Consider the following 13,910-nt stretch of genomic DNA (forward strand, 5'->3'; position numbering starts at 1 on the left):
ATAAAGCCTCTTCCAGCTCTGAGATTAGCTAAACTGATTTAAAGATCTTTTATATAAATCAGAACAATACCAGACTCTTTGGACTGGTAATCTCTTCTAGCCACCTACAATCTGACTGGTTACTTCTAATTTTGATGTTCCTATTCTTCAAATGGTTTCACTCTGAATGCTGGAGGGGTAGCGTGTAAACAAAATGGATTTTATGCTGGTTTGTTACCTGTTACTTCACCTGAATTCAGTAGATCTACAGTGGAATTGAGCTGCTAATGAAATGTTAGTGTTCCCAATTTGCTACTGTGTGGTATTTGTACTTCTGCTGAGGGCACAGGAGCATTCGCCTAGGCTAAATATCTTAAATGCACAGCTGCTAGAGAGGATGTCTAGTTTATCTAGGAGACAGAATTTCCCTGTTCTGTTCTTCCTAAAAACCCTTCAATTCATGCTTAGTTCTGGGGATCTCCAGACTTGCTTCACAGAAACACTCAGATTCACATGTATCACAAAACAAGTTTTCCAACTGTGATGCTCCAAATTGTTACTCATGTGGAAACATTTACAGAAGGCCTGATTTTCCATGGTGGCTTCCAGCAGTTTTTGGAAAACTATTCCCTTAGAGATGTGTTTGTCACTACTGAGAGTTCTTGTCAGTTCCCAACAAGGTCACAACAGAAGTATTTCTAGAGTATCACATTTCTCAGGGTGTTTCTAACTGCTTTCTCTTCCTCAACCTGTGATGTATTTTCTCTTTCTCCATAGGTGAAAAGGGACGGCAAGCCTTTGAGAAAATGGACAGGATTTGCTGTGAATTAAGAGAAACTGTACAACAAGAGGCTGAAATTGAAATCACAGTATTTTAGTAGTGGAATATGAGGAGCTGAATCATACTTGTCCTCACAGCCATGTGTGAGGATTTTGTTTTGTTGTTTATCAGTGTCTGGTTTACTTATGCCCTGCTATATACGTGCTGCATACTGACAGAGTACAGGTTTATCTCCAAAGGGGGGAGAGTTTGCAGTCTGCACTAAGTAGACTGGAATACGTTTTCTCATTGTCTCTCAGCACATGATGAAATATCAAGTGCTGGATGAATAAAAACTAGGATCTCTTAGAATATGGAACCAGGTTGTCACTTGAGTTAAAATCCCCATCTCACTGGAATTATCTGCCCCTGCTCAAACTGTAAGTCAAATGTGATCTATTTTCCCATAAAGTATTTTATTAATTTGGCATTTCTCAAAGAGGAGAGAAATGATCACTCCCCAACAGTCTTGTCTAGAAACTAGCAGACAGCCGATCATTTACATCAACTGCCACATACATTAGAAAAAAATCTAGCTGCATTGCTTGGTGGTTTCCTTTTCTTGCACAATTTAGTTGCAGAAGGAAAGCCTGTTACTTCAAAAGCCAATTTCTTCATAAGCATTGTAACTTAAGATAGGTTCAAGCAAGGACTGACAAGGGTATGTACCAAGTGTATATCCTCTGCAGTTTACAACAGGAAGGTATGTATTGTATTTGCCATGTGCAGGTCTGACTGACATACGGACAACTCTGTAGAAGTTGTTGAGGTTGGTTGTTTTTAAATTTATTCATTTAGTCACAGATCAAGACTTCTCATAAGCATACACCCATTGTCAGGCTCCTTACTCGACACTTAGGTAACTTAGTGGAGGGTAGCCATAAAGAGAAGCCTGGCTTCAGGTGAAATACTTGAAAGGGTTTGGCTTGTGTGTGTATATATATTTTTTTTTTTTTACATATATATATAACTTTTCTATTCAGTATTTATTTGTTGGATTTCATACTGTTTTCTAAAATTCTAATAAAACATTTGAGACAAGTTCCTGCAAGTGTTTCATACTGATGTGCTTGTAGCATTGCAGACAAGTGTAAGGCATTAAACTGCCACAGGGAATTAAGACACTTAATTGACATGCACCTTAGCTTGATATGCAGTATGTATGTCATGCACCCATTCTATATGCTGTCTGTGAAAGGTTCAGGCTTATACTGTTGAAACAGGCTGAGCTACTGTTCTGCTCTTGGGATTTAGTTTGGAAATGTGCAGCTTGTTTATACACTTGAAGTCTTTACTGATGAGCTCTGAATAGCAGGACCATGGTGGTTGGGTCATGCTGTTGTAGAACAAATTAAAACTTAATGGGCTGCTTATCTGTGCTGTAACTCTGCTTTTAATTTACAGATTCATTTAAAAGCAGGGGAAAGAAGTTTTTCTACTTTGGTAAATCCTCTACTTCCCCAGGCCTCTCTGCCCTACTCTTCCCCTTCACCAGAAGGGGAAAGGGAAACAGCCAGTGACATGTCAGAGACAGGGCAGCTCAGTCAACTTTGCCTGAGCTGGGCTTTAAACCCAAACAATAAGGTGCTGACAGTTTCTGAGGGGCAGTGCATTAAAACTCACCACAGCTGTTTTAATACCACTTTATGAAACACTAAAAATTCTCTTTGCAAGCACCTCTTCTCCATTTGTAGTTGTCCTTAAACATATATAAACAAAAAGGTAAATACTTTAATCTAAACAACATAGAAATTGGATGACTGCAGCAGCTGTAAGTATGCTGCCCTATGCCTACCACACGCAGGTGGACAACTGAAACGCTTGTGCTTGAGAGTTACTATACTTTTTATATTACACTGATTCCTGAGCCAAGGTAGTTAAAATTTAACTGTCTAAAGTGAAAGACTAGAGGAGGGAGATGTATGTGTCAGGGGGAGACATGGGCTACTTATTTCACTGCTTCTCCTTTACTGGAGCTCTGACCTACAAGGAAGTTCTTACAGTAACATTTAAATCACTTTCCTCTACAAAAAAACCCACCAAACATCATGCTAGCCCCAATCTGCAAGTGGTTCAAAACAGGAGCCAGTGGCTCTAGCCCTGAGAAGACAAGAAGCAATAAGACTCTCATGTACGTTCTTTAAAAAAAGAATTTTATTGTTACAACTAAAATGAGAACTGAAAACTTGTATGGGAAATTGAAAAACTGTACAATTTTACTATAACCTGTGAGGTCTTTGCAGCGGCTTACACAAAAGACAAGATACCTGAAAATGTATTATACCAAAACATTTAGCTTTTTTGTTTTTTTATTTTTTTAAAAAAGTTTATTCTATGGCAATCTGTAAAAAAGAAAGACCTGATGAGTAAATATTTGCTTAAGGCATATAGCAGAGCAGCTCACTAACTTTCTAACAAGTTTAACATGGATGTTTGTCCATTTTCCAAGAATAGATTAACCAATACACCCACTTTGAAACGCTACTGTATATACACACCCAAACTACTACATACATATACAGGACATCAAAACAAAAATGTTTACAGTTCAGTATTATAAGCCTTAGACACACCTCACTGGGCTTGTGGGCTATTCCACTGTCTATCCCAGGACAGCGTAAGTTTGGATTTGTAACAGCTGAAAGAAATGGCAAAATACATGGGCAGAAAGGGGATGTTCAAAACTTTTTTGTCATCTGCAGAAACTTGCTCTTGGTAGAATCATTTGCAAGTGAATTATTCTGGATTCAAAAGGAAGGATGCTTTGCTTTCCTCTCAAGCCTACCATTTAAAATATTCCCTCTTGGGAACAGTATGGAGGTGGGTTTTGTTTGTTTTAAAATGGGCCACCACTTCAGGAGCCTGTATTCCTGCAGATCAAAGAATGCTGTTGAGATCTTGCAGAAGAGGCTTTCCTCTCCCTCCTCCAGTGCAGCTTTGAAGGTAGCACAGCAAGTCATACCCTGAAATCGCTGAGCTACTGCTTGCCTCAAGTGACCAGAGGTGAGGTGTGAATATGGCTTACTAAACTCTCTGGAATGTCTGTACTATACTTACTCAGCTGAAATGAACCATGCTAAACAACCGGGTTACACTGAGTACGCAGAAATTCAATAGGAAGTCATGCCAAGTATTAGGCGAGTACATGTTATCTGATAAACACCAAATCAGTCTATCGCTGAACGAAGATACTTTCAGCAACACCCTTTGAACCACAGCCACTTAATGATCAGTTCATGCAAATATAATTTGGGCACATCAGTAAGCAGAAATATAAGTTCTTTCACCTTTCAAGCACATGGTATTTAATCAGGACACTAGAAGACTTTACATGCATTTTAATACAAATGGGGTACAAATGTTGCCTTAGAACAATATTCTACCAGATGATGGAGAGGATAGTGGGGACAAAGCAATCACATACTGCATCTTAAATACACAGATGAGCCATTATATATTACCATTTTTCTATACTCATTTTTCATGTTTCCAATAATATAACTAAATATTGACTGATTACAACATTCCTCCTTTCAAGTACTGGTCTGACCAACAGTCTCACAGGTAAAGTATTGATTCCCAGTACTACCTGAGGATTTATTATTGTACTTTTGAAAAGCCCTTGATGCAAGCTTAACAAAACACAAAATAGAAATAACTCCCCCCACCCCACCCAGTTCACCAACTTATTCACTGAAGGAAAAGAGCTACACCTAGAGACAGCTCTGCAAAAATAAATATGGAGTGGAGAGAGACTTACATAAGATACTCACTCCATAGTGATGTTTGCACTGAGAATGGTGATTAAGTGCTATAAATCTAGAAAGCCTTTAAAAATAACAAGAACTGACTAGTAACACTGTTGCAAATCAGCTGTCATGGTTTAGTTTCAATCACCACAACTTTCAGTAGTGAGTTTACTCCTATCCTCTGCACCATGACGCGAGCAAAGAAATCTTTGCTGCTATTGTTTAAACTATTAATAATTTGGTACTAACAAGAGGAACGGCATTGACTAAGACTGTTTAGTGCAATGCCAACATCCAGTCACAGTTCTACCAATGCACCCAAATCCTTATTTACAAGCACTTTACACTACCCAAGCCCCGGGCCTGCAGAACGGGCCCACCGACTGAGCGAAACAACATAGACACAGCGTGGCATAGGACAAAACCACCCATCTCCCTTAGCTTACCTTAGGATAGCAACAACCCTGTCGGCAGAGGTGCAAGACTTACCCTCTTACACCATCGTGTCCGATAATTACCAAAGAGCGTATCTTCAAGCCAAACTAAAGCCAGTATTTTAAATCTTTGCTTTAAAAAAAGCAGAACACACAAACGCTTGCATCATAAGCCAACTGATACGTTCACAGACCAACATGTCTACTGTTAAACTTTTTACATCTTAAGGAAGCTGCCACAGCATTAATTGCTCTGGATTTATTGAAATGCTTTCCTGTTCATTGCCTGCAATGCCTCTGAGTATGTTACCTCTCTGGCCCTTGCAGGAAGCATGCTATTTCTTACGGAGCAGATGTAGAGTGAAACTGCATTTTACATTCCAAATGATGAGGTTTACGAACTAGTCCTTCTGAATGCCAGCTGCACAGCTGCAAAATGCTGGTGGACATGTTTTGGTTGAATTTCCCTTCCTGTGTCTCTCTCTCCCCTCATCCTCTCCTAACCCAGAATACAAAGGTAAAAACAGCTTTACAAAGGATGGTGCAATGTAAATAGGCATATGTGCAAGTAGAGTGCAACAAAAGTCAATGAGGAGATACACTTACTAAAAACAAAAGAAAAAAGAAAAAAAAAGAAAAAAAGAAAAGAGCTTGACATGTTGGGATACCCTGAGCAAATGCAGAAGCCTGTTTCTATAAACACATGTAAAACAATAAGCTCTTTAAGAACAGTTATGCCAAGATTAAATATATCAATACCACAGGCACTGCCCACAACTCAGTCTTTAATGATGAAGCAAGTTTAAAAAAAAAAAAAAAAAAAAAAAAACCAAAACCCAAAACAAAAAACCAACCACAAACACCCCTCCCCCAACACCCTCCCTTCCAAAAAGTTTACATTCTTCAGGTATGTGGGTTTCTTTCTCTTTTTTTGGGAACTCATCAATATAAGTCATGTATTTGGTTACAACACTTGGAGAGTACAAGCAAGTTTCACTTGTGCCTAGTTTTTCTGAAACACAAAAGAAGAAGAACTGGCTTTTTAAAAAAGGCTAAAAACAACAATGTGTTGTAATTCTATTATTTAGTTTAAAAAAAAAAAAAAAAGAAAAAAAGGAAAACAGACTATTTGGCATTTTCTCTGCTTACTCCTGAATATTTTAAGGCCCTGAGATTAGAATATTATGTTCTTGGGACCACAGGGCTAGATAAAACCCTAGTGCATCAATTCTCTCTTTAAGCCCTAACCGAAGTTCTGGCCTTTCAACCTAAGATCTACCTCCACTGAGACAAGGCTCACATGCCTCAATTAGCTTTCTTTCAGAGAAGCTTATTACAAACCGATCAAATCGTTGGTGTTTTCTGCAGGGTCGATCTTGTTGGCATGTCCATCAATGAAAACACACCCTGTAACAGAGATAAGCTCCTGCCGTGAGGAAAGTGAACATGCATATATTCACTAGAAATGGCTTCCAAGTTGTCATCATGTTCTCATCATCCTCTTCTGAGTTTTCTGACTTCATCGACTCTTCTTTGTGGGGTGAGAGACGCAGATTTTCACCAACAGTTCTCCTCCGAATTTCAGTGTCTTGACTAGTGCTTAAGGACAAAGACACAAATATTCAGTACTGGATTGTCCATTTAGGAGAGAAGCCATGCAGACTCTCCAAGAGCACAGCCTCACCAACTGAACACCGTAGACAGAGCTGCAAATCTCGCTATCAGGAACCGCAGCAGATGACAAACTAAAGCCTATTACTAATTATTACAGTTCCGGCCATTAAATTACAGGTTTAGAACAGCACATGTTTGTCATGAAAAGCCATGCTTGGGAATATTTTGTGCCCTTTGAAGAATAAGCTGACTTAGTTTTAAACACCGCCTACTCCCATTTCTTATCACAAATGCGCTACCTGCACTGAGACAGGTAGTGAACTAGCACCAATCAAACCTGAATCCAGGTCAGGAGAATATTAAGGTTCTAAAATCGAGCATCTGCCCAAAAAGTCAGAAAATGATGGAACTGTGGTTGCTCATGCAGCAGTAAGTTAGAGTGGCTAAATGCATAGTGATAGCTTTTAATGATGGAACTGAAGATCTCCTCACCTTTAATACTCACTAAACATGGTTCTGTTCCTAGATACTAGACCGCCATCCCATTGGCAGTATGTTGACACCCAAAGAGGCTTCTTAACTGAGAAGGACCTTTTATATCTCCTGTACAACTCCTTCCAGCTGAATTTAGAAAGCATCACCAGGCTGTGAGAACCAGTGGGGTGGTAACCAGCAGGGAGATGCTTTGCAGGGGGATTGCCTAGATGTCTGCTGACAGCTTAAGTTTAGAAGAACTCAGGAACCTTCCATCCCAGACACTAGAGTATCTGGGCAGGAAAATAAATGTGCTTAAGAATTCTGCTTCTTCTTCCCTTGCCTCTGCCAGCACAATGTCTATTTCCCACCCCTCCACTTCCTCCAGCCTCACACTGTCCCACATCCTTTCACATCAGACTGCTTCTCTACTCTCTACTCCTTCCCACTCCTGTCTAGCAAGTTTCACTTTCCCCCTTCTAGATTCACTGTCGCAGACATGAGGACAAAAGCGATGATCACAAAGGAGGCCTGATCCTGCAGCAACAGTACTGGTACAGAACGAGGGAGCTCAGGATTCAAATCCTGGCCTTTCCTAGTACGCCTGAAATATCGCATAACATAGGATTTGACTTTAGCAAGGTAAAAGGTAGATGTCTGGTCCAAGCCAGCCTCTACAATCAATTAAGACGGGCAGTTCCAGAGGATGACCTAACTCCAACCTCAGACAAGGGACTATAATAAATGAAAAGAATCTGAGTCTGAGCTCTTTAGAGCTGGACATGTCTTATGTTCATTTACACTAAACTGTGTAAAGTATTTCCAGGAAATCATTTACTCACTGAGAAATTCAAATTTATACAGCTAATGAGAAGACACAAGACACCAGCTTTAAATCCATGCTTTTCATTAGGCATGGAAAGCATTAGCTGCCATCTCACATCCCAGGCAAATATTCTGGTAACAGAACTATACTGTCACTGAGGGAAGAAAGAGGGAGGTGCTACCATTGCAATATTTTCTTCTTTTGTAGCTAAGCCTCCATCTGTGTCTATTCCTATTTCCAAAATTTCCTTTCTTTTTAGTAAAGATGTTTTGAATTTGAGTATTTTACTTCCAGAATCTCCCCAATGAATTAAGAAAAATCCTGATCAAAACATTGTTTCATGTTGAGCAGGGAAACACTTCCATTTTATCTCCTTGCCTCCAGCAGAATTTGGAGGGAGACAACAGGTTCAGCTCACGGTGTCAGCCTCTCCGCTATGTGGAATTAAAAGGAGGTTTGTTCTGAAGAAAGACTATTGGAAACACATCTCACTAATCTCCAGTTCCCAGAGTCACACACTCCCCCACTGGTTCAGCTAAATAAAATACATCAAGCCTGCCAGCTGCATGTGTTGCAAAGGCTTTAATTCTGTGGAAAATACTAAAACTTGGTATTTTATTCCAATATTCCTATGGGAACCTGAAGATGTCTTGTTATGAGACCATCTAGTGGGGGAACACTAAACTTTCCCTTGATCAACCCTGGTGGGTGTAGGGGTTTTTTATTTTTATTTTTTAAATTTTGATTTTTTTTTTTTGTTCTGTGTGGCATTCATTTGGTTGTTCTGAATAAAACTAGTTAACATGCAGAATGCCAGCAACACCAAGGCATTCGGATTTCAACCAGTTCCACGCCACTCCGATAAATCAGGAGTGACATCTAGTGGTTAAGCAGGCAGGAACCTTGGCTCCTCCGCTGTACTACTGCTCATGTACACAGCATTTCTGCACATTTATTAGTCCTTACAGTTTAGGTTACAATGACAGGTAGAAAAGTTCTCTGTTCATGAGCCCCCTCTACTCCTTTCATCGCAAGTAGCATTGCTTACAATTAATTTCACATTTCTAAGTGCAGCCAAAGCTAGCCAGCCTAGTTTTCAGCTACATGACTAGTACCGCCTCTAAGTAGCGAAAGAGCTCCTCTGTAACTAGAGCTCCTCTGTAACAAGAGCTCCTCTGTAACTTAACATACACTGCATGTACATCAAGACTAAACCACCTCATTACGCCGTCACTTTTTCTTTTACTCCAGCAGGATCCCATAAGAGGCCCTAGCTTATGCGCAAAGTTAAACAAACATGCACGTAAGACCTTTACTGAAAAGATTTTGCGTTGGAACTACTATTAGACTAACTCGATCAAGGTCAGCTCAGGTCCTTCTGGATAAAATACCATTTATGACCAAACGTCCTACAACCTCTCAACGCCGTAAGCCAACTGGACAGTCTTCTTGAGACAGTTAAAAGTGTGAAACTAAATGAATTACCTGTCTGCAATCAGTGGCACAGATGAACGAGCTCTGCCATCTGGAACCATCTCTTCCGCAGTGCTGACCAAACATCTAATCTCTTCCTCTACTACTTGATGTTTAGGAAAGAATTCTGTGTGTTCATGCATCCTTCCATTGTGCATTTCTGAGGTTCGCTTTGGTGGTCTGGGAGGTGGTGGGGTATGTTCAGGTGGTGGGTCCAGGTCTTCATTGGAGAGCTCTTTCCACTGTTCCTTCAGGGAAGGAAAAGCCCTATTAAGCTTTTATCTATTTCTTTTATGTAAGCTACTACAACTTTTAACATGGCAGGGTCTTTATACTCTACCTTTTCATTTATTCTTAGAGTGGCTGTTCATTTGTGTTGAAAAAAAAGGAAAGAAAAAAAAGACACAAGAACTCCAAACCTAAGCTACATCCGGTACACAGAAGACAACAGCTATAAATGCAAGAGATTTTAATCTAATTCTGGAAAACATAAATAGCACAAAATAGAATCTGTGTTGCTACAGTTCTGCTTACCATAAAACAAACCTACAGGATTTAATCATAATACTTAAACTTCTGGCATATTAGAAAATTTTTATTATCTGAAATGAAAGACAAGGCTGATGCAGCCAGTCTACACCCCAATTACAGTGTTGAAAAGTACACAAGGCCACCTGTTATACTACAGGTACTTTTTTGAAGGTTCTTATATACAACACTTTAGGTCGTGACAGATCATAAAGCATTGTATTTAAGAACGCCATAATATAAAAATTTATTGAAGACAAAGCAAGCATGAAATTTAAAGTTTCTTTTTATTCTGTTCATCCCACATATTTGCTACAGTTAAAACAGAGTTGCAGCTCACTACCTTAGGCTGTGCAGTCAATAGTACTCACTTGCACTGAAGCATCTCCCATAATGAATTTTGCCCCTTCAATAACAGCTAAGTAGGAGAAACGGAGCTGATCGGCTGTCTGTATAAGTCCCATTCTGTACTTCCTCATTTCTAGGAGAACCTGTCTAACGTCCACAGAAGAAGGATCTTTCCGTTTGTCCATCTGAAGATAAAAAATTAAAACATGCTTTATGCTCTGATGAGATTCACTACAATGACTCATTTTGTAGTAGGGCCTTCAGACTACTCTCCATATTACAGAATTAATAAACTAATAAAAAACTGGTATCAGCAGCTATTTATTGGGTCTCTAAAAAGACAGAGAGGGGAAAACACACCGGGCCTCCAAAATGTTGTCCATTTGCCCCTTTTTGTCTTTTTTGTTTTGAAAATATAATTTGTGGGGGACAGAACATTTTAACCTAGGCCTGACTTCTTTGTATTAGCTGCTCTCACAGTGACAGAATAAAGCCAAGGGAACTCCAGTTTTATCTTAAAGTCAGGGCAATTTCCTCCTGCCTACAGGCAAAGTTGTCCCTCTAAAAGAAAACACATTACATTTATTTTGCATTGTTTCAGGATAGCTCACACTATTACTTCGCAGACATCTAGTGGGTTTTTTTCTTAACCATGAGGGCAAAGCCTATCTTTGCAAATCTCTCTAGAGACTTTTCTCCAGACTCAAAATGGCCAGTTAAGAACGAGATCTGCCTTGGAATACACTCCCAAACCAGAATATGAGTAAGATAATGGGAAACAGCGTGCAACAATACTTCACAGAACATACCACAGCTCTTAGTAAGCCTACAGCAAACCATTCCTCAAAATAACTCTACAGAAATAGCGTATCATCTAGAGTAAGTAGTTCTTACCAGTAGAAGACATGTATCAACCAAACAAAAAGTTCCTGATCTCCCAATTCCTGCGCTGCAGTGCACCACAACGGGTCCATGCTCAGGGTTAAGTGAGCCAGACTCTCTCACTTTGAACAGGAAATTGAGGAATGAAGCAGGTGACTCCGGGACGCCAAAGTCAGGCCACGTAGTATAATGAAAGTGCAGAATCTCTCTAGTTTCCTGTGTCTGTAAAAACAGTATTTAGGAAGACTTTTAGCTTGGATACACGAGTCAGAAGCATTCAAAGCACAGCTGCCTACAACAATGTTCCCATCAGCAAACACAATTCTGCATTCATTTTCCTAGCAAATAGTCACTTAAATATTTACACATACACCTTTAGACATTAGACATTTTTACCTTTAGGTCAATTTCAAATCTGTGCCTTTGGTAAAATTTCAGCTACTTCATTTGAAAATAACTGATTTATATGGAATGGAGGCATGTGCCTGTTCAGCTTTGTATGCTACTCAGACTACACTGCTTCCACTACATCTTTAGAACAGCTGACTTAAATTCAAATGACAAAGTTCCATCAGTCCGAGGGAGTTTTAACAGCTGCATAGCTAACAAACTAACTACAAAGAATTATCTCTTGTGTTTTCTCTTGTTGTGAAGGTCTCTCATTATGAGCAAAGGGAACTGGATAAGTAAATTTACTTATTTATAACATGGTTTAGTTTTTTCAGTACAGTTCAAATCCTTGTATTGCCATGAGATAGCTGGCACTACTGCCTTCCAATTTCTAATGACAGAATATCATTTGAAGATCTCTCAAAATGAAGTACCTCAAGTTATAGAAGCCCTAAGCCCTTTACGCTTTCTCCATACAAAACCCTTACACTATCACAGCTGTTCCTTTACACATTTGTTCCCAACCTGAAAACTTTCTTCAAAACTACTAAACAGCTGGTAGTCACATCCTCCTAGAATACTGAGCTACAACCATCAAACTGGTCTATGGCAGATGTCATAGTGAATACACACCACAAACTACATCAACTGAATTCTTACTCAGGTAGAATTTAGTCAAACTCATATCTGCTGTCTCACATTTCCTGGCAGGATGAAGCATGCAAGATGCTAATAGATGAGCAAAGGAGTAACTGTTGTCTTCCAGTAGCGAGCAGTACCAGGACAGAACAGAACTCAGGCTAGCGTGTTGCAACATACCCACCTAGCTCAGCACCAGGACCTTATCTTTAGTGATCTGTATTCAGCGAAAGTTAATGGTATTCTTCCTTAGCCAGTCTCCCCAAGGAGCTTTAGATTAGCCCTCACTGCTCTAATACAGGGCAATGTTGAAGACGAGAGGAAGGGTGGGAAACAGCACGTATATTTTTATTTTGGTATTGTGCAAAAGGAAAAATAAAAAGAAAAAAAGGAAAAAAAAAAGAAAAAAGAAACAAGGAAAAAAGAAAAAAGGAAAAAAAACAAGAAACAAGAAAAAAGAAAGAAAAGAAAAAAAGAAAAAGAAGAGTTATTTCTCTTACAGCTAGTGGCCTGATCCTTGTACCGAGCTCCATACAGCTCATTGCAGGACCAGGGCTACAACAGTTCCTGCTTTCTGATGAAGGCCATCAATGCAAAACCTGAAGATTTAAACCAAAACCTAAAAATAAACCTTAGAACAAGACAGAGGCAAACAGGTAGCTTAAGTGACAGGAAAAGCAATTATTTCAGCCTTAACACAAAAGCACTAGACCATCTGTTAAGTGATTTTATAAAGGGTTCTCTGAAAGGTAGTAACAAACTAACCTTCTCACTCAGTGTACAGCTGAGACATGAAAACAATTGTAGTTTCCCTAGGGAGGTTTCATAAATATTTAAGAGTTTCATTTCCACAACACACTAGAGGCTGAAGAACAATCTCATGCAGAATCACCAATTCCAGAACAAAATCTGCTATAATTTGTGACCATCTTTTTCAAGACCTTGTTGATGAGGAGGTGAATCACCTCAGAGAGATTGAAGAATCTGATTGGTACTAGTTTCTGTACTTACTGTAACATTTTCCAATTCTAGCTGTCGTACTGTGTAATATGATTTTATATCTTCAGATATCAACGTTAGTTTCAAGTTTGTATCTTCAAAAAACATTTCTTTCTCCTCCTTCCGTGGCCAGTACTGTGCACACTTTATCTAAAAACAAATAGGAGACATTTATGTCATTTATGTTTGTGTAAAAGGCAAGGAATAAACATTCTTAAATACAACATTTTCTTATGATCTTCATCTGCTTTTATTATAAGGAGGACCAACACTAGTGTGAAGAGTATCAGTCTTCCTTCATGTTGCAGAACCACATCTTCAGTGAATCTTTTGTATGAGTCAAATTATTTTGACCCTGACTGAACTTATGAAAATACCTAAGGATTAAGGATAACTTCATTTAGGTAGAGCTCTCTTTCTTCTGCACGTAAGATGAAAGACTGCGAAGCTATGGAATCTCATCAAAATCACCAAAGCCATTATTTACTTTAGCTTGTGTCAGACCAATAATAATGAAAAAACAAACAAACAAAATCTAATAACTTTCTAAGTATAAAAGCTCTTGCAACACTCTGCCAAAATCTGACTTTTAGTCTACTCTGCATTTTATTATCCTCATGTCAAATATTTAAATTTCAAAAGAAGAGATAGATGTTAACATGAGCAGAACATTCTGTGAAAAAGTATTATGAATTCCACGAATAAGCTACATGCAGAGAATTACAACATTGCTAATTTGCAAGTGTAACATCAGA

General features: G+C 39.0%; 2 protein-coding genes across 16 annotated transcripts in view; one reads left to right on the plus strand and one right to left on the minus strand.

Annotated features, from left to right (window-relative positions):
- Nucleotides 1-1,840, plus strand: part of RIPOR3 (RIPOR family member 3) — a 53,547-nt gene extending 51,707 nt beyond the window's left edge. For all 9 annotated transcript variants that reach the window (XM_030007563.2, XM_041122521.1, XM_030007567.2 and 6 more), the window contains one exon: nt 757-1,840. In XM_030007563.2, the coding sequence (XP_029863423.1) occupies nt 757-857 (101 nt within the window). In that variant the 3' untranslated portion in view covers nt 858-1,840. The remainder of the gene's footprint in view (nt 1-756) is intronic.
- Nucleotides 1,841-2,931: 1,091 nt separating this feature from the next.
- The window catches only part of PTPN1 (protein tyrosine phosphatase non-receptor type 1), a 47,022-nt gene continuing 36,043 nt past the window's right edge, over nt 2,932-13,910 (minus strand). For all 7 annotated transcript variants that reach the window (XM_030007626.2, XM_030007628.1, XM_041122525.1 and 4 more), the window contains 5 exons: nt 13,168-13,305; nt 11,140-11,349; nt 10,269-10,430; nt 9,382-9,617; nt 2,932-6,581 (listed from right to left, as the gene is read on the minus strand). In XM_030007626.2, coding sequence (XP_029863486.1) covers nt 6,374-6,581; nt 9,382-9,617; nt 10,269-10,430; nt 11,140-11,349; nt 13,168-13,305 — 954 coding nt within the window. In that variant the 3' untranslated portion in view covers nt 2,932-6,373. The remainder of the gene's footprint in view (nt 6,582-9,381; nt 9,618-10,268; nt 10,431-11,139; nt 11,350-13,167; nt 13,306-13,910) is intronic.

The sequence above is a fragment of the Aquila chrysaetos genome, chromosome 3 (genome assembly GCF_900496995.4).
Source record: "Aquila chrysaetos chrysaetos chromosome 3, bAquChr1.4, whole genome shotgun sequence".
Lineage (NCBI taxonomy): Eukaryota > Metazoa > Chordata > Aves > Accipitriformes > Accipitridae > Aquila > Aquila chrysaetos.